This window comes from Numida meleagris, chromosome 5 (genome assembly GCF_002078875.1).
Source record: "Numida meleagris isolate 19003 breed g44 Domestic line chromosome 5, NumMel1.0, whole genome shotgun sequence".
Lineage (NCBI taxonomy): Eukaryota > Metazoa > Chordata > Aves > Galliformes > Numididae > Numida > Numida meleagris.
Genome location: NC_034413.1, coordinates 71,079,559 through 71,107,092, shown reverse-complemented (window position 1 = coordinate 71,107,092; position 27,534 = coordinate 71,079,559). Strand labels below are relative to the sequence as shown.

General features: G+C 47.3%; 1 protein-coding gene across 5 annotated transcripts in view; it reads left to right on the top strand.

The window, feature by feature from the left end:
* The window catches only part of ACVR1 (activin A receptor type 1), a 51,660-nt gene extending 26,419 nt beyond the window's left edge, over nt 1–25,241 (top strand). For 4 of the 5 annotated variants that reach the window (XM_021397731.1, XM_021397728.1, XM_021397727.1 and 1 more), the window contains exons 2-10: nt 3,746–3,822; nt 6,609–6,863; nt 7,074–7,291; nt 10,306–10,405; nt 12,981–13,127; nt 15,418–15,693; nt 18,262–18,459; nt 22,830–22,960; nt 23,978–25,241. In XM_021397731.1, coding sequence (XP_021253406.1) covers nt 3,746–3,822; nt 6,609–6,863; nt 7,074–7,291; nt 10,306–10,405; nt 12,981–13,127; nt 15,418–15,693; nt 18,262–18,459; nt 22,830–22,960; nt 23,978–24,112 — 1,537 coding nt within the window. In that variant the 3' untranslated portion in view covers nt 24,113–25,241. Of the gene's footprint in view, nt 1–467; nt 620–3,745; nt 3,823–6,608; nt 6,864–7,073; nt 7,292–10,305; nt 10,406–12,980; nt 13,128–15,417; nt 15,694–18,261; nt 18,460–22,829; nt 22,961–23,977 lie in introns of those variants that run through there. The other variant, XM_021397730.1, reaches the window with a different exon arrangement.

Below are 27,534 nucleotides of genomic sequence, written 5' to 3'. Positions count from 1 at the left end.
GGGGCTTTCCTGAACCTCTGCTGTAGAGTCTGGGGGCTTCCTGGATACAGGCAGAATTCCGTTGGTTCTCAAATCTAAGAGATTTAGTTGTGCCCCAGCGTGTTGAGGTGGGCAGTTTTAACTGCAGGTTCTCTGCCACGTGTTACGCTTGCTGCTGCTCCTTGGTGCTTCTGGGAAGCTCTCCTGACCCTTTCTTTGGAACCCAGAGCTGGGTTGCTGCAGTGCCTGCCTGGGGCCGGGCTTGCCCTGTCGCAGCAGGTCAGCCGGCCTGGGTGGGGTTTGCTTGCTGCCACCCCTCAGGGATGTGTCTATGGTGACCCATAGCAAACTTGCCATTTTCTAATTGCGTGCTTTTGTAGGTGAAAAAGTTGAAACAAGCGATATCTTTCCTTGCATGCCAATGATAACATGCAGAATACTGTATCCTGTTTGCAGCTCTGCCATACAGCCAACCCTGGGTGGGATGGAGTGTGTCACGAAGTGCCCAAGGCACAGGCACTCGTGTTCTGAATGCCATCTAGTGGTTACTGCAACTGCAGTCATCCTCAGCACAGGGCGTGCCGAAAGTTCGCAGTCAGATGTCAACAAAGACTGATCTGTGGAGAAAGGAAAATAAATGGTACGTGCTATTTGTTGGCAGCTTTCTAGTTCCTCTCCGTTTGGATTGAATCCCACTCTTTCCCCTTTGGAAAAGTTCTTGTGGAACGGTCACCACTGGTGTTTTAGATCTGTGTCCTTAGGTTCTGTAGAGTTTTGTTAAAGAATATTTTGTTCTTTATGTTAAAAACTTATTTCCTTTCTCTAAACAAACAGTAGGTGGAGAAGGCATGCTTGCTGGTGTTACCTGAGCTGGATTGTGGTTCTTATGTACGTGCATTAGGTGCTTTGCAAACAGGTCTGGCTGCTTGCAGCTCTGCTCTGAGCTCCCCCCACAGTGCACACTCACCAGGTACCTGAGCAGCACCAGCCCCACTCTTGGAGGCTTCCAGGAAACAAAGCTTCACGGAAGCCAGCTTTAACTTCTTGGTGTTTGGCTTTTCTCTTGGAGAGGACAGCATGCTTTGTGAAATGCACAAGTTCTCTTCGTAGCCTGGGTTTTGCTGTTGCTGTTCACTTTGTTGATAGCTGAGCGCTGACTGTACTGCAGCCTTTGGTGCTGGCCTCTGTGGGTGCTGGGCGAGAAGCCCTGGTGGGATGGCGGGCACGGTGCTCATAGAAGCCCTGGTGGGTTGGCAGGCGTGTTGTTGGGAGAAGCCCTCCAGTGTGGTGGCAGGTGCATTGCCATCAGGAGCCTCGGTGTTGATGGTGGGTGTGTTGCTGAGTGAAGTCATCCATGGGTGCATTAAAAAGAGCGTGGCCAGCAGGTTGAGGGAGGTGATCCTCCCCCTCTACTCCACCCTGGTGAGGCTGCTTTTAGACTACTGTGTCCAGTTCTGGGCTCCCCAGTTCAAAAAAGACAGGGATCTCCTACAAGGAATCTGGTGGAGGGCCACAAAGATGATGCAGGGCCTGGAACATCTCCCATATGAGGAAAGGCTGAGTAACATGGGTCTGTTCAGCCTGGGGAAAAGGAGACAGAGGGGATCTGATCAATGTTTATAAATATCTAAAGGGAGGTGGGAAGCAAATGGATGAAGCCAGGCTCTTCTTGGTGGTGCATAGCAATAGGACAAGGAGTAATGGCCTCAAACTTGTACATAGGAAGTTCCATACTAACATGCAGAAGAACTCCTTTACAGTAAGGGTGATGGAGCACTGGAACAGGTTGCCCAGCGAGGTGGTGGAGTCTCCTCTGGAGACATTCAGGACCTGGCTGGACGCCTGCCTGTGCGACCTGTGGGAGGGTACCTGCGTTAGCAGGGGGGTAGGACTCGAGGATCCCTTCAGGTCCCTTCCAACCCCTGTGATTCTGTGATGGCATGTGCTGCAGAGCACCCTTCCTCGGTCCTTTGGGTGAGGGATCGAGGGCTGAGGGCTTACTGGAAACCCTTGTGTAGCCAGTGGATCGCTGCTGGCCTCAGGAGGCTGAGGAGAGACCTCATTGCTCTCTTCAAATACCTGAAAGGTGATCGCAGCGAGAGCGGGGTTGGTCTCTTCTCACTGGTGACAGGTGACAGGACAAGGGGAAATGGCCTCAAGTTGCGCCAGGGGAGGTTTAGGTTGGATATCAGGAAAAAATTCTTTACAGTAAGGGTTGTGAAGCACTGGAACAGGCTCCCCAGGGAGGTGATTGAGTCACCATCCCTGAATGTGTTTAAAAACCGTTTGGATGTGGTACTCGGGGACATGATTTAGCAGTGGGCTGTTAGAGTTAGGGCAGTACGGTTAGGTTGCGGTTGGACCCGATGATCTTGAAGGTCCTTTCCAACCTGAGCAAATCTATGATTCTATGATTCACGTGTTCAGCCTCGTTTCCAGCTGAGCTGAGCAGCCCCCTGCTGCCATTGCTCATGGCCCCAGGCAGTGGCTGAGCCAGGTGCTGGGGATGTGGGCACTCTGCTGTCCTGTGGCTGGGCCCTGGGCTGGCTGCAGCACTACGTGCTGGCTGCTCCAGGGCAGCTTTGTCCCAGCCCGCGCCTTGTCCACGGGTGCTTGCTGATCGTGCTGCGTGCAGCTTTTCTCGGTGTGTTTCATGATTGTTGGAGGTGAGGTACTGTGTGTGTTGCAAGGTCTTTGGCAGTGGGAGGAGGAAGGCAGAGCTCCTTAGGGAGCGGGCACTAGCAGTGGGAGGTGGTTTGTGCCAGAGGAAGCGCTGCTGGGTGCTGCTTGCTCCTCCCCTCGAGCAGGGCGGGAGTCTCAGAACTGAAGCACACAGGGTCACAAATCCCTGACCACGTGTTGCTCCAGACGTGCTCCCCGCTGCTGTGATGGGGTCTGGGGTTGGGGCAGGTGGGAGGTTTGGAGTTGGAGACCCACGGGGCTGCCTGCTGTTATCTGCTGTTCTTTGTAGTGGGGGTCATCTCGGTGGAGAACTTGGGACTGCAGAGAAGCTCCTTGTCAGCAGCCTGTAAAATAGCTCTTCAAAGTGAAAAGAGAGCTTTTGTTTACATGTAAGGAGCAAGCATCCTGGAAAAGGTTTGAAATGTGTGAGAGAATGCACTCCTTTATTTACTTCCTCAGAGGAGCGTGTGCCTTTGCTGGGAGCACTCTCAGTTCTTGCTCGGGATGCGGGTCCCATTTTCTCAAGCAGAGAGGTGGAGCTGGGCGCTGCAACGAAGGCCTGGGGAGAAGCAGCACGGAGCTGGGATGGCTCTCCCATACACACAGTGCTTCCCTGCCGTCCAGCGCCAGTTGCTGCTGGTTAAAGAAAGTAATTCAGCAGCTCCTGGCTGAGATCTCTTCCTCCCAAAGCCCAAATAACGCGGTTTTACAGGGCTTCCTTTTAAGTTCATAGCAATTTAACTCTTTAAAACCTGGTTGATAAAGCAAATCTTCTATGATACATGCCTGCTTGGCACTGGCAGGGTGTGTGCTGTCCTCTTGGCACGCTTCAGATACATGCTGTAATTGCAAATTATGTTTCTGTGACCCTTTACAAAAAAGTATAAATCTCACTGAGAAATTGTGGTAAAGTAGAAGTTTTGTAGATGCGGGAAACGACTTGTTTAGGAAATGAGACCAAACATGGTTGTCCTGCAAGTCACTTATGGAATTGATGGGAGACGTGGAGAAGTGCTGCTTTGGGGTGGTTACACTTGGAGGTGGTGCAGGTGTGCCCAGCTCTCACGTCTGTCTCTTCCTGCAGGCCTACGGCGACAGATGGAGCCATGGCTCTTCCCGTGCTGCTGCTGCTGCTGGCCCTGCCCTCGCACAGCGTGCAAGGTGAGTGCTGTGCTGGTGATGGCGGGGGTGAGCTCTTCTCAGCTCCACTTGGGGTTGCTTCAGAGCCTGCTTGTTGCCTGTTCACGTACAAAATCTATAGCGTATGTGGTTGGCGTAGGGCTTAGCAGAGCCTAGGGAGTGAAATGGGAAACCTTTATTTGAATGGTGAATTTCTGAGATATGCAAGGAGCAGCTCTTTGCAGCACACTGGGCTGGCATGGAGTTGTGTTGCTGGGTTGTCCCCGGGAGGGCTTTCGTGTTTGGGGTGTTCAGCACGGCGCCTCGTCTTCTCCATGGCTGCTCCAGTCAGGTCTTTGAAAATGCTGAGTGACTGATTCTGTCGTTGTGTGCACATAGGGGTTCTCAGGTGTGCAGCGCGTGTATTACAAGGTTTGCTTCAGCAAAATGGGAGCAGGGTTTTCCCGCTGCCCTGGCCGGGCGCTGGTGGTTCACCTGAAGGTTTCTGGTGTTGAGTGATGGCTGCTCCCAAACTGCCTGCTGGCAGTGCTCGGGGAAGGCGTTCTATGAGTGATGTCCTCAGCTGTGACTGCATTTCAGGTGGCGTGTGACATGCACCGAGTGTCTGTTGTGGCACATTGGTGCTATTTGCCTGGTCAGGTCTTTCTGAAATCCCCTGCTGAAATGCACTTGTTCTCAAATGATGGTGCAAATAATAAAAGACAGAGCATAGTGATTGGATCCATAGAAGAGACTGTGGAGTGGGGAAATACACATGTGGAGGGTTAGTGTGGCTTTATTCATGTCTGTGAAGAGGAGAGTAAGGCGTGATTTGAAAAGGAAGCAACACTAGACAGATCTTAGTGGAAATACGTTAAACTATTATTGTTGTCAATACAATATATTCTTTTGAAATAAGGTTTGATATCAGTTTTCGTGCTGCACCTCCTTATCGCACTTGAAGTACAGCTGGTTCTTTAAAAATAAAATGCTTTTAGCTTTTGGAGCTGTTATATTCAGAAGCAGAGAGCAAGGGCAGGGCTGGGCCGGGCTGTGCAGTGCCTGGAGGAGCTGTTTGGGTGCTGTCATCCTGCAGCCACGCCAGCTGAGTGCACGCCGACAAGGCACATTTTCTCGTTTGTGATGTGGAGCTTCCTGTGGAAGTGTCTGCAGAAGAGCCATGCCAGCTTTGCGTGTCTGTTTTCTTGCTTTATTCCTTCCCTTCTCCTCCCTCAAACTTCCTCTGGTGCATTTTCTTTCTCTGTGCACTTAACGCTGCTGTCCTCTGGGGCCCTCTGAGGGATGGACGCTGACCCCCCATGTGCCTCCAGAACTGCTTGGAACTTGCCATTTAAAAAGAAAAGCAATATTGCTGTTTCTAAATATTGTGACCTTTGTGCTTGAAGTCCCTGTCACGGTGAGAGATTCTGGCAGCCCCGGGCTGGCTTGGTGTTGGGTTTGTGTCTTCTTAGGCGTGTTTGTCAGTTGCCCCGCTGGGAGTGGGTTGTCCTTAGAGAGGAAACAGAGACTTCTTGTGCTGCGTGTTTGGACTTCTTGTATGTTTGTTTAGTTTATCATTCGCTGACCGTATGACATAGCTGACACAGCATTTATTTTGAATCACAGCTGAAGAAACATCAGTAAGCGGTGTTGCTTTAGTACCAGTGAGAGGAGGAGGCCCTGTGCCTGTTTCCTTGGCTGCTTGGGTGGGAAGCGGTAACATCCAAGTTGAGATGTTACCAGGAACGTGGCGAGGGCAAGCACCCGTTGCAGGTGGCTTTGTGCACGTGGGGATGCATCGCTGTGGTGCAGCATCCAGCTTGTGAGCGCCTGCCGGAGCATGGCCGTGCACTGCCGGGCCTGTGCAGCCCAGCACGGCCCATGGGACGAGTGGCACTGCAGGGGCATTGGTGGGGGACAGGATAGGTGGTAATGCACCACGAGGCTGGAAAACCAGCTGGGTAAACTGAGGAACAGTTTGGGCATGAGGAGTAAGTTGTGAAGGCGTGTCTGTGTTCCCAGCCTTGAGGTTCTTTGCCGAAGGGATGGCTTTCTGCCGGAGCTGATTCTGTCTGGTGCAGGCTGCCCTGGGCCTGGAAGTGTCCCTGGCTGGAGAGATGACAGTAGTGTAGGGCTGGAACAGGCTGCGAGCCAGAGGGGCTGTCCGTGCACTGAGCAGGGCGTGGGCTGCAGGGAAGCTGGCTGACTTCAGGCAGTTCAAAAGTGGAAAACTGTACTTGTGTATTTATTGTGGGAGGAGGGCAGAAAAACCAAGAGGAAAATAAACAGAGTTCTGTTCCTGGTGGGCAGCCTCCAATGATAGGCTCTAAAAAGTTGAACGCGTGGTGGCACGCTGCTGTGTTAGGGGCATCTGTGCATTTATGGCTGGAAACTTTGTCTGCTAGAGCTGAAAAAGAATGTGAGCGAGTCCGCTGTGAGGCTGTGTGCCCCAGCTCACACTGTGCAGAGAAATGCAATTGGGTTTAGCAAATCTCCTTTAAAGTGATGGTTGGTTTCTCTATGCTTGCTGCCCTCGTGCAGGCAACTTGTGGGGCGATGTAAAGCTGAGCCCTGGGAATGTGAGTGCTTGGAGTGGGCAGATAAGACCGGTATTTCTTTGGTGATGCAGGCTCACATCTCTGCCTTGCTGAATCTAGTAAATGGGCATTGTTAGCTCCTACTTAGTAGTTCCTCAGCGATAGCTGCAAGCAATATTCCTTCCCTTAAACAGAAGATTTTTATTGTTGTATCCTATGGAGATAACTAAATCTCTCTGTGAAAGTAGTTAGAGTATGATGTGTTTTTTCCTCAACTCTCCCTTTTTGCAGACGAGGAGCTGAAGCTGAATGAATGTGTGTGTGAAGGCATGTCATGCGGGAATGGAGACCGCTGCCAGGGCCAGCAGTGCTTTGCCTCCCTGAGCATTAACGACGGTGCTAAGGTTTACCAGAAAGGCTGCTTCCAAGTCTATGAACAAGGGAAAATGACGTGCAAAACTCCCCCATCTCCTGACCAAGCTGTGGAGTGCTGCCAAGGATACCTGTGCAACATGAATATCACTGCAAAGTTGCCCTCTTCTAAAGGTGAGGGGTTAATTTATAAACTACGAATTCTGAGCAGTTGAGTCACAGCAGCACGCTCTGTGCAGGCGCACGTTGCAGCCTTAACTGTGTAAGGGCCTCTCCCAGTCTGGGTGGCCTCCAAGCAAAGCGTGTCAGCGCTGCTGGTTGTGGAAGTGTTTTCTCTGGGCGTTCTCAAGTTTTTTTTCTTTCATTCTTTCTTTCCTTTTCAAGGGCAAACCCTTCAAGGGGAAGCTGCAGGTTACAGCATGGAAACACTAATCATCGTTATACTGGCTCCTGTGATAGTGCTGATAGTTTTCTCTGTGGTAGCTGTGCTCATCATCCGGAGAATACAGAAGAACCACATGGAGAGACTCAATTCTAGAGATGCAGAATATGGCACAATTGAGGGACTCATTGCATCAAATGTTGGAGACAGTACATTGGCAGTAAGTAACTTTTGTGAATGGAGAAAATGTGTGACCATCTTTGCTTCCAAATGCCCTCACAGACCCTCCAGACATGGCCACGGCAATGGGGATTTATACTGTTAGGATGCTGTTTAAGTGTCAGGATTTCTGGGGGGACATTACTGTGCTCAGAAACCACGGTTTAAATGAAACTTAAAAAAAAAATAAAAAAATGCTTTGCACGTGTAGTTTCCTTGACTTGGAGCGTTGCTGTAAGCTGTAGTCAAACATTTTATGGTTCTACAAACAATGTCTAAAGCCACTGGGAACCCTACATACCAGCAAAATGAGATATGTACAGATCTGGGATTGCCTAAAGTGGTATGGAAGGTGTAAAAATGTATGAGGATATGATGATGGGAAAGAAGAAAATACTGGTGTTGTTAACTTGAAGCTTCAGACCTGACTCCCATGAACTAAGTAGGTGGGTTCTTGGATGAGTAGGAAATGGGTGAATTTTTTTTTGACAGAGGAGAGTAGTAGCAGTTCTCATTTCCTTCAGGTATCTTGTTCAAAATTCAATTTTTAAAATGTTTTAGGTCACTCAGTCTACGGAAAATAAAATAACACGGGAGAGCATTTCCTTTTTAAAGTTTTGAAGTGTTTTACCTTGGCCTTATTTAAAGTAATAATAATAATAATTGAAAACGCTTCCAGCAACGTTCCCATCAAAACTGAGCATTCACAGCTTCAGGAGTACCTTGAGTGTTTCTGGAACCAGTGCTTTCCTCCAGAGCTTGAGGTTTCTGGGTGGTTGGTGCAGCTGTGGGAACGAGTGCTCTGTAAATGGCAGCAGCTTCCTGTGACTGCCTGCTGTTCTGCTTCACCACAGCCATTTAGAAATTATACTTGGGAACCTTTTTTTAAAATGTCTTTGGCTCTCTTTAGTTAACTTAAAGCTTGATTCTTGGTCTTAAAACAGCCGGTTTGATGTGCTCCCCACAAACTAGGCAGGCATGCAACTTGATTGTCTGTAAGCACTGCCTTCCAGCTCCTACCTCTTATCAGTGCAAGACCATTTCCATTCCAGTTTCAGACCTTTTGCTCTTTATTATTTCATGATCCGAGGAAACAGCAATTAAAGCCTGGGAGCAATAAATGGAAAATTTCTTTCAAAAGAAATGGGAAAAGTTGCTAGCTGTAAAGTTTTGGTCGACAGTCGTCGTTTTGTTCACAGCTGCAAAACTTTTGTGGCTCTGTGAGCGTGGTGTCTCTGCTCTGCCTCTTGCGTGCTGGTGACATGAACAAAAAATAAATAAAGATATTGATATTTCCTTGTCTGTACACATTCATCTACACAGTGAGTCGTTCATGTTCCGGATTTTTCACGTCAGTTGCCTGCTCTAAATCCCCAGTTTTGTCACTCCACATTTATTTACATTTAGGATTAGTCTCTGTAGTGCAGTAAATACAGCCCTAAGCTGAGCTTCCTAATGGAGAATGAAAGAGCTGTGGCCTCCTCAATCTTGTTTTTACAGTCACTGATGTAGATAAGATAATCTAATCTGTTTCTATCAAAAAAGCAAAACAGCAGTCTCCTGTCACTGTTACACAATCTTTTCTTGAGCGCCCATTAAAAAATTGTGAGGAGGAATGACGTTTCATTGGATCTAGTTGAAGCCCAACAGTGCAGCTTGCTGGATGCTTTGTGGATGCTTGGGCTTATGCTTTTTTTATCTTATTTTCCTTTCTAAAGAGGAAGAAAGCCCAGTAATACGGGGCTCCCAGGTGTTAATACTTAAAACTAGTACAGGAGTCCTAGCTATAAAAGTAGCTGTGTAGTAGCGTTTTTGTAGGCTAATAGGATTTTAACGTTCAACTCGAATTTTCCTAACATTCCTTTTGAGCAGAAAGCTCTGCAGAGCACAGCCCTTCCTGGGCCATGCCTGGAAGCTGTCGCTCCCAAACACCTCCGTTTTTGTGCAGTGCCCTGACAGCATCTCCCCGCTGCTCCCTTCTGACTGCTGCAGCCACATGGCTGGCTGGGCACCAGCGTGTGTCTGCAGGCACACGGTAGAAGCTGCTGGAAAAACAAGTCGTTGCACGTTTCTGTTCCAAACTCCATCTGTGGCTGGGATTTTAAAGTACAGAAGTTGTCAGCATCTCTTTCTAATGCATGTTTATTCATAGGGATGCATAAAGCAGTCTTAGAGAATAAGAGATCCCCAGGTCAGCCGATCTGAGAGACAAGCTGAGCTCTAGTTAGTGAAAGCACACTTGCATGGCCGTGCCTTGCAGTTCAATAGGAAGGCACCACAAGGAGCAGGAAAACTACGTAAGGTTCAAGAGTAAACGTTGCTTCTCCTTCTGCTGCTTACACAGGGGTGAAGGTTTAAGTCTCGGAGAACTTAGGTCTCATTGAAGCGGTTCAGATTACTGCAAAGCCTAGAAGATCTTGAGGGGGAAAAGAAAGTTGATATTGACCTCTTTAAAATAAGTGACAAATACAGTCGAGGTACAAGCTAAGAAGGACAAATTGCTGAAAAACCAGTGTAGGCAGAGTCTCATGGCAGGATGGCTTGCATGCTGCAGGTGAGCATCCAGGTTCACAGCACTGAATGTCATACTCTTCTTTAAATAAACAAATGCTGGTCTAGAAGAACACAAAATAATTGTAGCAAAATACTGTAACACAAAATAAAGGATAGGGAGAGAATAAGAAGTCTGAGCATGAAACAGCGCTTGATTTGTTTGCTTCTCCTTGTTGAGTTGTCTGTGAAATTTCCAAGAGAAATTGGTTACGCACAAGTTTCATTTCCCCTCTTCTCTGTAATGCCTGGTATGGCCTTTGCAGTACTAAAACCTTGTGAAGGGCATTCTCAGCCCATCTGTAGAGTGGCAGCTACAGTGTATCTTGGTTCTGCATGGCCAAGCATCCCAGTGTCTCTGATGCTACCAATAGGCTTTAATCCTATGAAGAGATGCACCTTTGTGTATTTAAGTGGAAAACAATGCAGCTGATATAGTAAAATTCGGATCTTGCTTTTGAACAGGATTTATTGGACCATTCCTGCACATCTGGAAGTGGTTCTGGACTTCCTTTCTTGGTGCAAAGAACGGTGGCTCGCCAGATCACGCTTGTGGAGTGTGTAGGTCAGTAGAAATCTGGTTTGTCTTGTGCCGGGTTTGGGTAACAAACGCAGACAGAAAGCTCTGTCGTGCATCCTAATCACCTTTCTCCTCAGTTGTGCTTACCTTATATGAAACTTTTCATGCTTCAGCTTATGGAATGCATTTCTTCTTTGAAAGTGGGATGAAAGCATCCTTTCAGATCTATGCAGAAGACAGCAAATATTTGTGCTTTATAAGGAAAAATTTGACCTTTGTTCAGGGAGGTAGTGCTAGAGAGTACAATTGAGGAGCATTTGAACGGACACCTCGTAAGCCTTTACCATAGGCAAAGAGAGGCAAGCACCGTTTGGAGTTTGAAACTGTCTAACGCATTTGTAAAACAGTAGATGGCATTCGGTTAGAAAGCTGTAGAATGGGAAAAGGTCGTTGGGACTCCAGGGTCTGGAGTTGAAGCACCAAGTGAAGTAGCTAAAATAGCACTTATAAATATGTGATTAGAAGAGGAAATGCAAATGATGTGGATTTAAGCACACTCAGGCTGCAGAAAGTAATACCGTGGGAGTCTTGTATTCCTTTGTGAGTGTCCTTGACAGCTGGGGGTCACAGAATGGCAGCTTCCACCAGCCTGACTTTCACCTGGAGACCCTGCCTCAATTTCTGCAAGGCCCCTGCAGCCGTGGGACCAAACCCCATTTTACGTGGCTTACAGTGTTGATTGGTGTCACGGTGACATTCCTTGCAGCAGCTTTCTGCTCACAGCAGTGGCTTCAAAAGGGCTTTCAATGGTATACTTAAATATCAGCCTCAGAATTTCTGCCCCTTTCTGATATGTTTTGTAGCCTGCTTCTCTGCGGTTGCTTTGGGAACTCACAGACAATGATGTACTAGTGCTGCTCTGTCTTTCCTGAAAGAGAAATTCTTTTCAGTAATTATTTTTTTAACTAAGTGTAGGTAATTATGAGTAATTCTTCCCTAAAACTCCTTTTGATCTTTTTGCAGAACTTTAGTGTTGATGTTAAGGATCTTTTACATTTTTTTGAGCCTGGGCTGACATTTTGCCAGTGTCTCTTTGCTTCTGGCCTGTAGTGTGCCTTGAGTAGGCACATGTTCACACTGGCATTAAATCTTAGTGTACGTGTTGAGCAATTCGTCTTCATCAGAAACTATCGAATATTATATGCACAATGATTTTAAGAGGTATCTAGTCTGCAGTGTAGAGGTGTGTGTGCTTGTCTCATTGGACTGAGGCCTGCTCCCGAGTTAACACAGGCTGCTGCTATTTCCAGAGTCCGTGTGTGTTAGCCTGCACGGCAGAACCAGATGGAAGCACTGACAGCATGGGGACATCGCTGCTGGGTGTCTGTCTGCAGCTGGTCTGTCTGCGCTCCTTTGGAACAGAGTGGTGCAGCGATGAAGGGCAGAATTTGGGTATTGACAGTTGTCAAATCCAGCAGAATGCATTGTGTGAGCACTGGGGCTGTGGTATTGTAGCTGTAGTGGAGATGATGATCAGAAACTTATCCGTTGTGCCTTCTCCAGGACGTTGTTTCGCTTTTGGGCATTTAATAATGTAATATCCCGTTAAGCTTCTTGTGTAGAAAGCTTGGGATGCAGGCAGTGTGTCTTGATCCCCCCTGATGTTTTGGTGATGGTCTTTGGTGTGTTTTGTTGTTTTTTACTTGACGTTCTTCATTTGATGCCCGGCTATGCTTACTGCTTTTGCAAGGGAAGCACGAAGGCTTCCCCTCGTGTTTGTGTCCTTTCTGTCCTCCTGACCTCAGAATTCATGGGTTTATTTGTATTGCCTGCAGTGACCTGTAGTACACTGCCTAAGTTGCTTAAGCAACAGCAGAGCTGTCATTGCTGGCAGTGGAATGATTTCCTTGCCCAATACAAACGCTGGATACAGTACTGGTGTGCAAGGAGAGAGCTGTATTTATCAGTGTGTGGAGTCTAAACATATAGGAAAAAACAAGGGACAGTGGAACGCAGGGTGAGCGTAGAGTAGTAAAGTGTTCTGCCAGGGGCTGAAAGGACATTAGTGAGCTGTGAGTGAGTTTGGGTTTTGCTGAGAGAAGGGGGTATCCAGAGAACTCTCTCTAGTTATTGTTCATCTCTTCAGTTTCATGCCTTGGCTGCTTCTGGCACCGTGAGGCTGAGGTAACCCTGCTCCAGGGAGTTGTGTGTGACATGTTGCTTTTTCTGGACGAAACAGAAGAAGAATTGCTGCAAGGAATGCACTGTGGGAAATTTTAGAGGCAAACATGTCAGACTGCAGAGAAAATACAATTTTTGCTGCGTCCTGTAGATTTGTTCAGCTGTGCTACAGCTAACACCCACATATTTGGCGTGTGTGCATATGTACCTCTATTTATGCATATTGGCAGTAATCTCATGCTGTTGTTAGAAACTTGGGTTTAATGGCGTATGTGTATTTACCTATTGTCCAGGTAATGATACATAAAGGAAAGGGCAGTGATGAACACTCATTCTGTAGTGCCCTTGTTTGGGCAGGGTGAGTGTTGTCTGCTTGGCTGCTTCTGTCCTTAATCAAGGGCTGTTAGCTCACAGCTCTTTGTGTTTCCTCCCTGACCAGGAAAGGGCCGTTATGGAGAAGTCTGGAGGGGTCAGTGGCAAGGAGAAAATGTTGCTGTGAAGATCTTCTCTTCTAGGGATGAGAAGTCCTGGTTCAGGGAAACTGAGTTGTATAACACTGTATTGCTGCGGCATGAAAATATTTTAGGTAAGTAGAATGATTGTGTTCACGTAGTTAACGTGGAGGTAAGTTAACCAAACAGTTGACTCGTGCGACAGTTCTGTGCGAGTTTACATCTGACAGTCCTCAAGAGTTAACTCTTGTGTTTGTATTCAGTGGCTGAAGGGAAATTTTAAGCAGAGAGACCTGCAGGAAGGTGCTGAAATCTGAGTCCCATAAAAGGAAGAGTCCCAGTGACCGTGCTTCACTGTCCTGCAGAAATACTCTAGCATGAAACAGTCAATTGGATTAATTGATTGTTGGCAGTGTAGCGTGTGGAGAGGAAAGGAGGTGCCACAGGCCCTCCTGCTGACAATTCAGCCTTGCAGCTATTCTTGCAGGGTGGTGAAATGGCGAGGAAAAGCATTGTGCCATGTGTAGGTGGAGAAGTTCTGGTGGGTCTGGTTTTGGTACAACTGGAGTTTACCTGGGAGGACTGAGAGGAGAATGAGTGGGGAGGAGTTTCCCTTTCCCCTCGTGCCTGAATAAATGGATTCATAGCACAGTTTATTTTTTGTTAAATTTAATTGTTGTGAGTCAAACTGGTGAATCTTTGGTGTTCAAACTTTGGTTATGGTTGCCCTTTATCTCATTTCCCTCTAAATACTAAAGTGTGATGATTTCTAATCTTCTGCATCCTCTGAGCATGTGTGCTAGGTCCAAGAGCTTAGGTAAAAAGGGGTTCTGATGTTATCAGCTGTGGCTGAAATTATAGAAGCTGTTTTTATTCTGCTATACACAGTCTTCTGTGCTGGGGAGTCACCCTTACAAATAAAAGCAACACCTTGTCTTCTGCTCGCTGCATTTCCTCACCCACAGTCTGTCTTCAGGCATTTTTACTAGGGCTCCTTCTTTCCTGTCTGAGAACATTCCTCGGCTCTGTGGCTCACCCTGCTAGACATTGCTCTGATGTTTCCTGAAGCAATTCCGTTGTGACTACAAAAATAATTTGGTGGCCTCCTGAAATGTGAATTATTGAACTTTCCTTCCCCAGAGAGCAAGGAACTTGACTGAAATTACATTACATGTTTCCCATGTTCCTCACTCAGTATTTCGTCTGTCTTGATGACTGTCAAATTTGCTGGCTTTAAACACTCTTGTCATCTATGGTATTGTCATGTGGAGAAATCTGACTTCTCAAAAAGTGTGGTGGGTGTTCTTGCTGACAAATGTCTTATGCAGGCTTTTAATACACCTGGTTTGCTCCTCTGGCTCAAGAGTAAGGCTGCTGCTGCTGCTTCCTGGCTAACGCAGGCGAGACCAGCAGTGTGCTGATGCCCAACTTCAGAGGTAGCGGGAAGGGAGCAACGCCTGAATTTGGGGTGAAGTTTTAAGACCTCGTGCTTTTAGAAACAGACCTTCAGGTTCATGAGCTTAGAAAAGAAATTCCTTTGTCCCATTCTCGAAAACAGTTGTTAAGTTCAGCTGTGATGTGTACAGGTGCTCTGCCTTCCTTCACCATGGAAGTGGTGTGTACACAAGGTTGAAGCAGAACTGCTGTGGCTTGGTTTTGGAGTGCAGAACTCACGGGGCTGGCACACTCCCCTTAGCCACCCACTGTGCTTGGAGGGCAGAGCCCAGGTGGCTGGAGGCCGTGTTGTCAGGGGGCGGGATGGGCTTTTGTCAGTCTGTTGGATCTGAAGGATGTGACACTTCCCATGGGACAGCGAGCTTCCCACACCTGCAGGCTGGTTGTTCAAGTGCTCCAGACCTACCTTGAATGCACACGTGAAGCTGGCACAACCACCAGTGTCAGTTTGAGATGTAAAACACTTTTATGCCTTCCTTACAAGCCCGCACTGGCTGCTGGCTTTCCTTAAGCAGATAAATTTTGATTATTGTCTCTCAAGTGCAATCCTGTTGAGTGGACAAAGTGGAGTGTTGCTACCTGGTGGCCTCTGTTTCACCAGAGGCTCCCTCTACTGTGTCCTCCTGAAAGGAAGGGATGGAGGAAAAAACACTACAAAATATATTTGTTCTGGAGTTTTAAAAAAATGTATGGACCTGACAGGTAATTGTTTGGTGTGACTCTCCATATGAGGACATTCTTGTGCATGGACTTGAGTTAGAGTGGCAGAACGTATCAACTGTTTTTTCATTGTGGTAGAACCTGCAGTCTGTTTTTAGTGAGGTATACTGGAGGTCAAGTTTTAGTTCTGTTGAGTTTTAAAATGCAAGAGAGGCCTAATTGTGTTGATTGTGTTCTTAGGGAAGTCTGTCACTTAGGGAAGACTGAGTCACTATTTTTTTTTCTCTCTTATCTTCCTATCTTTCCTAGGTTTTATTGCATCCGATATGACTTCCAGAAACTCTAGTACCCAGCTGTGGTTAATTACTCACTACCACGAAATGGGGTCTTTGTATGACTATCTGCAGCTCACCACCCTGGACACTGTCAGCTGCCTGCGAATAGTACTGTCCATAGCCAGCGGCCTTGCACATTTGCACATAGAGATATTTGGAACGCAGGGGAAGCCTGCCATTTCTCATCGGGACTTGAAGAGCAAAAATATCCTCGTTAAGAAAAATGGACAGTGCTGCATAGCAGACTTAGGTGAGTTCATTTCAACGCTAATGCGCTCTGTGTTCCTGCAGCAGACAAATATATTGGATAACTCCAACCTTAAACAGTGGAAACTCAGTGTGAGAATTACCTGGTATTGCCCTGGAGGTTTGGCAGCCGCTAGGTGGCACTTCCAACTTAGAGATGCTGCTGTGCTGCTGCTGCTCAGCTGACAAGGCCCAGTCCAGAGTTCAGAAACAGATGGAACGTTTCGGACTTGGTTTTGTGTTGCTGGATGCCATTCATAGATTTACGTGGGCAGCAGTTGTTATAGTTCACTTCATTTCTGAAGGAATAAGTGCCCTTCTGTTTGTGTGCTCACTGTTCCAAGCCTGTAGGTCTCAATGATGTCCATCCAGCTTGAGCTTTTTGCCAGGTAACTCAGTGAGTCCAGGACTGAGCTCTCCATGACAGCTGGCTTGGGGCTTCAAGCTGGTGGGATGCCGGGACGGCTGCGGCAGCGCTCACACCAGCGGGGTTGTCTGCAAAACACTTTTTTGCAAACACAAGGGAGAAGTGTTGGAGAGTCATGGCCTAGCAAAAGTTGCAGAGGGAATAGTAAGTAAAATGTGGGACTGTATGTTGAAAAACACAAAACTTTGAGGACTGGCTCTTAATTCATATTTGTGATGCATTTTTTCATTTGTTTTTCCTGTGTAAGAAGGAGAGTTAACAAATGTGTCCTAGCTATGCAGAAAGCTGATAAAGTCCAAGGACAGGTGTCAGTCTTGCTTCAGTCTGTCAGCGCAGTTAGGCCTGAGAAAGCTCTGCCCTGTAATTGATTCATTCTACTTCTAAAGCAATTCTCGTACATGGGCGTAGATCTTCATTTAGCAACTTTATAGAATGGTGGTGTAAAGCTTATACAAAAAGAAAAATAAGCTCAGCTCTCTTCTTACTCCCTCACTGAACTCCTCCCTCCATGTTCAGCAGTGAACATCAGCTTGGGACAAGAACTAGTGTTTGTAAGGAAGGTGCAAAGAGTAGTATCAGAACACATCTACTCAATTTCTGTTTCTGGAAAATATCCCAGCATACTAACAGTGATTCTTTCAGCAACCTGAAAACCAGTGTGTTCCATCATTTTTTCCCTGACACTTTTTTTTTGAGAGATGCTTTTTAGAGGGTTGGTATCTTACAGTAAGAGCTCCCTTGATTTAAATGTGCATTGGGGTGTTCTGTGGTGAAAGGAAAGTGAAGCAGTGTGATATCTGCCTTCTGAGTCCTGTAAGCAGCACAGATGCCACTGTGATGAGGACCTGATTACAACATGGCTGTCTCCTGACATTATTGCAACACGTTCTCAGTTTGTAGTGTACTGGATGCTGTCTTGCATCCCTCAGCCCTAAACTTTGACCCATCAATCTGTTGAATCTCTTTTGCCCTATTTGGATGGAGCATTATGAATTTTACCAGAGCGTCCTCCAGAGTCTTGACATGTTTAGAGTTTGCCAGGAAATTTGTTTTCTAACCTCTGTTTCCAGTGTGCGAGATCTAAAAAGAAAGGAGGGAAAAGAATACAGAGGATGAAAATGATTTTTATCTGGAGAATAGGCTCTTCAGCTCCATCTCTCAGTAGCAGTGGGGTGAGCAGACAACATCTTTCTGGGGGTGCCAGGAGTGTTTTCTTAGCAGCCTGAAATCACTTGAATTGCAGGAGAGGATTTTCCAGGCTTTTGTTCCTGCGACGTACGGACTGTTCTTTTGGTGAGGAAAAAGAGTAAAACAAATGAATGGCAGATTGGCTAATGTTTTGTGGGCCCGAAGTAAGGGGCTTCTGAAGTTCCATCTAAAACAGTCACGTTAAATGCAAATAGTAAAGAGTTGTTGAGGAAAGCCAGGAGTCTGTGCCTTTTCTATTGCTTAGTTATGTCATGCACCTGTAGCTGTTCAATTTGCAGTGCTGTCTGTTTGCCATGGCAAAATGAGTACTTTGTGCATTTCCGAATTTACAGTAAATTAGTCCCTCACATAATGTTCTTTGCTTAAATGTTTGGTAATTAGTAGAAACCCGGTAGAGTGGTTTTGGCTGACTCACTTTGGATCACTTGAAGATGTTTATTTTTCAAGCTACTACAAATACGGTGGCTTTTATTTTCCAGCTTTATTTTTTAACCTGTGTATATCTATCATGCAGTGTTTTTCTTCTCTTCTCCCCACAGTTCAGATACATCCGCCTACCCCAAAGTTCTATAAATAAATTTGAATGCTGGGTAAAATTGTTTTCTTCTAAGTAACAGCTGCCCAGCCTTGTGTGTATACGTGCCTAGAGCGCCGGTGACATCCAGTGGCTGCAAAACATTTAGTTCCTATAACAACAGCATTTTAGAGCAGTGCAATAACATGCTTAATAGTAATCCCTGAGGAGGTAATTGGTCCAAGTCTGTGGACACGGGGGCTGTTTTTGAGAGCTGCCTTGGAGCTGACCCAGTTGGTCTTCGGACGGCTGGACTCCGAGATCCTTCTTTTTAATGAACTGTCTGGTGGGCGTCACTCCTGACATGTAACGTTAAATGTCTAGCTCCAAAGGGGATTCAACGGTTCTTCTCTGTTGTTCAGGCCTCGCAGTTATGCACTCCCAAAGCACGAACCAGTTGGACGTGGGGAACAACCCCCGAGTGGGCACCAAACGCTACATGGCGCCGGAGGTGCTGGACGAGACCATCCAGGCAGACTGCTTCGACTCCTACAAGAGGGTCGATATCTGGGCCTTCGGGCTGGTCCTGTGGGAGGTAGCTAGGCGCATGGTTAGCAATGGTAAGTATGCGGGACTCCTCTCGTTGTTTTTAAGATGTACTAGGCAAATAATTGACTGCAGAGAATCCGCCACTGAAATGCACAGGGTGTACAGCAGAATACTGGACCTGCAAAGTCTGCTTGTTCTTGGTGCATTGCTGCCTCCTTTGAAGCTGCTGGTAAGCTGAGCACCAGAACAAACTACTGATGTCAGCTCTATTAACACAGAGGGGGCGGAAAAGGGTCCCAAGCTAAATCCTAAATAGCGATGAGAAATATTTTGTCAACTAGTCAGCTAAGCTAAAATCTTAGGCTGTGAAATCTCTGACCTTTTGTATGTGCCATTAAATCACAGTGAATGCTTTCAGGTGTCTGTTTCACACGACAAAACTCGAAAAACAGAGGAGGAAAATGCAGAAAGTTAAGAAGTGAAGCAGTTGGAATTCAGGGATGCTCTTGCTATACCAAGTGAACCACACCCAGAGCAGGAGTGACTTGGTCAGGGTACAGTTCTGTTTGGAGAAGCACTACTGAAATAGCTGTTTTGTGGCACACAGCATTGCATTGTTTCACTGGCAAGGGAGTCCGAATTTAAGGACCCTGAAGCTGGATATCTGCTGGTGTGATTCCTTGTCCTTGTCACTCAAGTCCTCTCTGGTTTAAGGACCTTGTTTTGTTCCTGGAGGACTTTTCCAAGAGCCAAAGGAGGGAGAACGAGTGTTTTTGTTGGAGAGAGTAAGGTATGAATGAGCAGTGGGCAGACAGAGGTGGGCTGACGTAAGGCGAGATGATGGAGATTGATGGGTAGCTCATCTGGAGCAACAAAGCCTGGCCCACGTGCCAGTGGAAGGTCAGGTATTTGCCTCACGCTGTTCTCTCGCATCATCTCCCCTCTGCCTGTCCTCTCTGGGATGCTGGCAAGCTGCCTGAACAAAGCTGCCTTGCCCGTATCAAAACTCAGAGGGTAGGCTCAGCCATGGGCTCATTTAAGCCTCCTTCTAAGCCTAGATGCTGCTCCTCTAGTTCTCAAGAGATCTGAAATGGAATCTCCTCTGAGAGCAAAAGATCAGGGTAGTCTGTGTAGCTGCACAGGTCCTGCTCTTTTTTAAATCAGTAAGTATATTTTTAATATACTTAGTGTGCACGTATATGGTAGATAATACATACAGTTTTACATAGCTACCTGTTAAAATGAAAGTTCTGTGTAATGGTACGTATCTAAATATTCCCATGCTGAAATGTTACGTATTTATACGTACAGCTGCAGTAACAGCGGTTCACAGGAGACCAACCTGAGCTAATGTTAAACTAGTGGGTTTGGATTGTGCTGGCAGCTTAACCAAGATAGCAGAAAGCTCAGTGTGGGCTGCAAACCTACCAAGAAGATAAGGAAAGGCTTTGGGAATTTACTTCAGGCCGAGGTCGGTGCTGCCATGGAAGCTCTTCTAACAGTAATGCGGATACCTCATGGCATTAGCCATGCCAATGAAGTCTGAAGTTGAAGGCAACTGTGGTGCTAACTCAGCTGAACTTATTTCCCGTTGTTCTGTATTTCGAGCTCTTGCTCAGAAGTGGTTACATTTCCTTGCACTGGTTTGAGGTGAAGTAAACATTTTCTCTCAGAAATCCAAGTGACCGACTGTGTAGAACTCATCAGATAACCCTGCCTGATCTGTAATAAGACTTTGGTACTTGAAGTGAGCATGCAGAGGTCAAGGCAGCGGGCTCATGTGAGCTGGGTGATACGGTGTTAGGTGAGCATGAGACAGGTGTACCTGGTGAATGTGATGGGGTCTTGCTGTTTGTCCTGTGTGGAAGGATGCTTGCCATCTATCACTTAGTGAGTGAGAACTTGAAGTCTGCTCCAGTACATCAGCCTGTCTTAGCATATCTGTTCCTGGAGATCCTGAGGTTGCTGTAATCTGAACCATGAGTCAGAGTTACTTTTCTTTGATGATCTGCAAGGCAACACCATGATTCTCAATGCTTTTCTGCTGTGGCTTAGCAGGAGGAGGAAAACTTTATCAAACTCCTTCTCCACACCCAAGAGTGCTTGTGTGCTGTCTTTGTGCTGCAGCAGGAGCCCCTCAGCAATTCTCACTGTACTTAAAAACGTGCTTTGAGCCCCCTCGTCGTGTTTTACTCTATACCAATAGGGCAGTGCTTGCTCACTGCAGTGTGGTTACTCATGGCTGTGGAATCTGCTTCCTCTGCAGCGCAGGTCTGTTCCTTAGGTCTTAGCTGTCATTCCCAATAATGTGATCATGCTCGATATTGACGGTGAGACCCCAAGCTTGGAAGGGCTGCTGCTCAATGGCATGTGGTCAGTGTTGTGTCCACATGGCTGTACCTGCTGCTTCGGGGTTTGTGGAGATCCTGCGTTGATCCAGCAGTACATTCCCGCACACAAGATAAGCTTTCATGTAAGTAACAGAGGATAAAGGTGGAAAAAACTGCTGCTCTGTGTGAGTTCCATTGCATCAGGTTAGCAAAAATCAGCTCCTCCAGAGAGAAAAGCGTAGTGTATTGTCAACAACAGAAGTCATTAAGGCTGTCCAGAAAATGGGGAGCTATAGGTCATGCTTAACTTCAGCCTCCTGTAGTAAGAGGCTTGTTTCCTTTCCTCTGGAAGTGGGAAAGGGAAGCGTGTCACAGTTCAGGACCATAATCTTGCTAGGAGGAGGCGTGTGGGTGAGAGGTTGTAGCTTGGTGTCTGTGCCAGCCAGCAGCTGCTGCAGGCCAGCAGCCATCCTGGGCTGTGGTGGATCTGTGCTCCACACAGTTACTCTGTTGGAGTAAAGGCAAGACCAAGTTCACTTTGTGTTCTGATACCATGTGGCACCTCAAATAGCCATCTGTATGTTCTCTTGGTTGGAATGCCTACATGAGCATAGGAAAGTGAAACAGAACTGGACTTTTCTAGTGATAATGTTAATATCTCAATGATGCTGGCAACACCTTCAGGACTGTATTGTGTAGCTCTGAGGGTTTGCATTCGAATGGTGTGAAACCTCCACTCTTTCTGTACTTCCATTTCAAATGATACAGATGCACAAGCGCTTATTTGTATTCTTAAATTCTCGCAGACTTTATTTTGTGTTCTGGGAGGGTGCAGAAGGAGGATACGACCAAGAGTTCAGCCCTCTAGGTGACGTTCAGTATATGCAGTTAGTTAGAAATCGCTTGGAAATGGAACATGGCACACATGGCATGCATAGCTTGCCGTGAGTCCGCATGGCAAACCTGCGTGCTGTTGGTGGCTTTGTTCTGGAAGCTCCCTTGGGTAGCCAGGTCTTTGAACTGTTTCCTGTGTGAGTTATGATTTGCTGAAGACCAGTCCTCACAGACAGATTTACAGATTTTTAGAGTGTCTGTGGGATTTTGGACTTAGTCTCCAATAGAACAAGAACACTAAATCCCAAGCACTGTAGCAGAGTTTTTGAGAACCGTTTTTCTACTCAAGTATATCTAAAGAAATAGAAAATGTCCTGAATTTCATGTGCATCTGATTACAGCCCAGCTGCCAGGCTGCTAAACAGCAGTGTTAGCCTCATTCTGTCCATGCTTCCGCTGTACATGGAGGACTTCATTTGCTCAGTATTTCTCCAAACTGCTGGCCCAAGTGCCTGACTTGAAGCACCAGTTTTTAAATTGGCTTCTGAAGAAAGCTGAGCTCCCTAGATCGTTGATGAGCTTAATCCACAACAGCAGCAGAGCTGCATGTGTGCCATAGTGAGTAGGCAAAAGGCTTTTAGCTTGCTGGTCTTATGTAACCTGGGGGACGAGTTGAGAGAACACACGTTAACTTCTTGTTTGCTCGCTTTTCAAAGCAGAATCCTGGAAAATGCAGTCAGATGTCATCACAAAACCTATACCTGAAGGTATGTGGTGCCAACTACCCTAGGCATCTTACTGCGTTAATAACAGAAATGGTTTTATGTGAAGCACCAGCATGAGGGTCTGTAGATGCTGACATCCTTATTGGACTCTTTCATGATTCATGAAACAATGCAAAGTGTGTCAAGCCTATTGAAGACAACAGTGCAGATGTTGAAACTTCATGCTTTTCTAGTAGAAATCTCAGTTTTCTGGTAGCCAATAAGCCTCTATGCCTTATGGAAGATGGCCTTCCAGCAAGTGAATTTTCCTCTTATTTTGGCTCAGGCATCTCCAGAATGGATGTAGCTTTTAATTTGCAGAACGGTAGGAGAAACTCTTGCTATGATAGTAAGTGCTATTCTGTTTTTTCAATGACTGTTTAACATGGCAGTGTGGAGTCTTGAAGATATTTTTGTGGTTCTCAGGTGACTAGGTCATATGCGCTGGCTTTGCAGAGATGTTCTTTCACTGACAGTCATTAAATAACGCCTCTCTTGTTTGTATCTCACTAGGTATTGTAGAAGACTATAAACCACCATTTTACGACCTGGTTCCAAATGATCCCAGTTTTGAAGACATGAGGAAAGTGGTCTGTGTAGATCAGCAAAGGCCAAACATTCCCAACAGGTGGTTCTCAGACCCTGTGAGTGGATGTTCCTGTGTATGGTTTGTAGAACCCTCTCCTGAACTGAAGCCATGCGATCTGCTCCCACTAACCACCTGAAGCTGAGATATCTCGGTGCTCCCTGCCAGGAGCGTTACCCGTATAGGTTTCAGATGTGTGTATGTGTGGAGCTTGATGTTGCAAATGGAAGAAAACTCGATGAGCAAACTTGTGACTGTTAAATATGAGCTATTATCACATTGGCCCTTCAGTAATAAGAATTAATAATTATTTTCAAGCTACTCTCCCTTTGTTATTGCTCACTTTGCAAGGGCATATATACATAGGAGAAATGAGGCCTGTTAGGCCTGTCTGTGGCTCATAAGCATACTGACTTGGAACAGAGTTCTGATTCCACCCCCCTCCCTGCCTTTGTGATAAGGGACTGTTCTCTTTGAAAGGCTGCTGCTGAAGTTTTCCTTCATCGCAGTCAGTCTGGACCCCTCAGACTACTGACCAGCTCTTTAGTTTTGTCTTGCTGATGTGGAGCTTGGTTGGAATCTGCACGATGGGTTAGGGCCCGTGCTGGCGAGAGGCCCCACGTGGAGGCTTTTGGTTGCAGACCAATGCCCCGTGCCAGCTGTGAATCCCAGCCACTTGAATCTGCTCTGGATGTGACAAAATCAGGCCAAATCTGGACCTTCTGTGGTTTTCTTCACTGGACTTGTAAGAGTCAGTGTCATTGAAAAGAGATTCCGTAAAGTGTTTTCTCAATAAACAACATTTTGAGACTTCTAAAATTGATAGTTCGACAGCGCAGTCAATCTGCTGTCTAGTCACTTATTCTCTTTAATTATCAAACTCTTATTTTTCAACACTTGAAACTCGTATACTTGAAATACTCTAATAGATTATGTGTAAATGATGTGTAGGCTCTGAGAACTAGCAATAAGGTAGTAAAGCCATACTGCGTTAGGGCCCGACAGCCCAATCTATTGCTGTGCTGGCTTGTGATTTGTGTACTTACGCTCGTGTTTTGTCTTTATTCTTTTCCAGACATTAACATCTCTTGCCAAGTTGATGAAAGAATGCTGGTATCAAAATCCATCAGCAAGACTAACAGCCCTGCGAATCAAAAAGACTTTGACCAAAATTGATAATTCCTTAGATAAACTGAAAGCTGACTGTTGACCTTCTTCTTGTGGTGCTTTCCTGGCGGGAAGGCACCTGTCTGGCTCAGAAGTAGCCCGGCCAGACACTTCATGTAATCAGTCCCCATGTGGCTTCTTATAGAGGCAGAAGCTCCTACCAAGCCATCTGTTTGGGAGACGCCGGAACCAGATGGACTTTGCTCAGTGACTACAATGGGCATTTCACAAACGGTCAAGCTATAAAGACTCATGCTGGATGTACTGTTGCAAAGGTAGTGGCCTGAAGGAAGACAGAGAAATCCTAAGACAAGATCAGGGCATTAAATAATGGCTTTGAACAGCTTTTTTCCCCCCCTTTTTTGTTTCATTTTTAAATTCTCCTAATCACTCCCAGGGTGAACACGTGGAAGTGGTAATTTTAATCAGCAATATTGCCTGTGCTTCTCTTCTTTATTGCACTAGGAATTCTTTGCATTCCTTACTTGCACTGTCACTGTTAATTTTAATGACATGACTTGCCAAAAATATGATTGGCTGTATACTACATTGATCCATGCCTGAATAATAGGAAACGAATTTGGAAAACTGAAAGAAAACGTAACCGTCAGATTTTAGCTGCATTTTACACGTGTACCGATGTTTACAATAATGCTGAACATTAGGAATTTCTCGTTTATACAAAACTTGCAAATTATTTATTACTAGTGCACTTGCCAGTTTTTAAACTGTACAGCGAGTGCATAAAGTTAAAGCTTATTTTTATGTGGCCTCTTTCATGATTTTACACAAATGTTTTTGTAACACGATATAACCTGAAACATAAATTGTTTTCTGTATTATCATATTACGACTCAATAGTCACATTTTAAGTGCTTCACATTTGTAGGTGTGTGGTCTGTAACATATTTTCAGTTCAAATATGGAACATATATATAGCCATTACTCACATGACAGCGTGTCTAGTATCCTACCGATCTAGAAGAAGAAAGCAGCGGAGAGGAATTAACTAGAATTTTAGGTCATGAATGCTGTGGGGAGAATGCATTTTATTTCTTCTAAGCTATATAATATGCATTTAAACTCTGCCAGAAAAATAACTATTTTGTTTTAATCTACTTTTTCTATTTAGTAGTTATTTGTATAAATTAAATAGAATGTTTTCAAGTCAAGCAGAAGTGTTTTAGTTCTCTTCCTGCCTGCTGGTGACAAACTGATGTGGCAGCGGGCGCTGCAGCCCTGCGCTCCCAGGTAGGTGCAGTGGGGCTGGGGCTGAGCAGCCGAGGCTCAGCAGCTGCTGTTTATCTCGGTGTTGCTGCACAGAGCTGCGTCCCAGGGCAGCGCAGCAGGGCAGTGCTGTGTGCTGTCCGTGCAGACCTGGAGGACGCGTCCTGCAGGAGCGGCTGTGAGGTCCCTGCACTCAGCTGTGCTCCTGCAGAGCTCTGCCTGCAGCACTTCGTGCTCGCCCCATCCCCGGCTGCATGCGGAGGAGCAGCTGGCCGCTGACAGCGTGCTTCTGTCCTTTGGTCAGCTCCCTCATCCGGGGCTTGAGACCCTGCAGGTAATGCCAGGAGCTGGAAATGTGTCCGCTAGGCCGTGGCACCCCTGGATTCGCAGTTTTCGGAGGTTCCCTTCTGTGCTGTACACCCGGCAGATCCCGCTCTCCTGTTTCTCTGTGATTTCTCCTCCTCAGCCCCATCTCCCCCGCCCTGCTCCACGTGGCGTGGTGTGCCCTTGGTTCCCGTTGCTGCTGTTTGGACTTGGCACTGCTGCGCGTTGGGCGCTGGGCTGGGAGCTGAGCGCCGGCCTGGTGTGCCAGCCTGCGGCATGGGTGAGTGGCCTCCAGTCGCTGAGTCTCATCATGATCCCTGATGAGAATCTGAGCAGATCCAATGCTGCTGCTGCCAAAATGTGGGATCTGGTTGTTTTGTTGTTTTGTTGTTTAATAGGATGTCAAAGGCTCTGTTGGCTGAGTGTGCTCTGGTTTGCCTTGAATTGGTCTGGGTGTTCGGTGTGTGCCAGGCAGGCTGTTAAGCAACTGCAGCTGGGAAGGGAACGAGTCTGTTGGACTGGAGATGGGATACGAATGGAGGTAACAATGTCAGTAACCACTCATTTATTCAGGAGTAGATAAAGATTATCCAAGCAAGCTACTGCCAGGGTAAAAATAGAATAAATTATTTTTTAATTCATTTTTTTGTTCAGTGCCAGGCACTGGGTGTGCCAGAGTGGGCCCCTGTATTTGGAGCTGCTGCTGGAAGCTTCCTTCAGCGTGTCGGGCTGCCCAGGGCTCCTGCTGAGCAAACCCACATGCACGCTCTCCTAATGAGGTATTTTTGGTCCACGCTCAGAACATTGTGAAGTGTGAGCCGATCGTTTTTGCTGATGGCCTTCTGAACTTGCATCAGGAGAAGCTCCCTGCACAGGGATGAATGGTGAGGAGTGATGGGTTAGCGCTAGCACCCAGTCGGTCAGTGCTGTGCTCCTCTAACGCACAGCTGCTGCGGGGGGCAGGGGACATGGCCGTGCTTTCAAACCTGCAGAAGCGGGGCTTTGGGAGCCAGAGGTGGTGCTCAGGATACAAGGAGGAAGAGCTCAGTGCTGGGGGCGGTGTCTGCCGTCCCATTTCTGAGGGTCCGAGCAGCCAGGAGATGCCACTGGTGCCGTCAAGACTTGGGGAGGGGAGGGGCATCCCGGAGCCCCCCAGTGCTGCGTCTCAGGCCGGCGCCTCCCCCAGCACACACCGCGTTTCTCCTGTGTGTTTATTAACGGGTGTTCCTCCCATAAAACCTAATCTTCTAAAGAGCTTTGGAGCGCCGATATATAATCCGCTGCGCTCAGGGCGTTGCAGCATTTCTTACTATGGAGATGGCCCAGGCGGCGCTGAGCCGGCCCGCAGCAGCTGGGCTCGGAGCCGCGGGCAGGGGCGGCCCGGCGTGAAACGCGGAGCGATGCGGGCCTTCCCACACTGACATTTGTGTGGGAAAAGTAAGAGTTCATCGAATGTAGAGTTGCTGCTGTGCTGTGACAGATGTCCCCACCTGGGAATAACGGGTTTGCTTTGTCCGCCGTTCCGGGCTCCTGCTCGGAAGCACCGTGCGGGGACGCCGCAGCCAGCAGCGGGGGCTGTGGGCGCTGCCGGGGCTGCGTGGCAGCGGCCGGTCCCGCAGCTGGGACCGCTCCCCCAGCCGCGCTGCCGCCTCAACGCCGAGGTTCGCGGCCCCCTCCCGCAGGAAGGCACGAGCCCGGAGCGTCCCTCACGCGCCGCTGCTCGGACCAACGCTCCGTCCGGACCGGCGGCCCGCGTGCCCGAGGCCTGCAACGGGCAGCGCGCGTGCCCGCGGCTCGTGCCGTTCCGTCGGCCGCGCCCGGCCCCCGCCCGCAGCGCCGGGCACGGAGCGAGCGAGCTGGGAGCCGGAGCCGGAGCCGGAGCCGCTCTTCTTGCGAGACGCCGCTTTCCAGCCG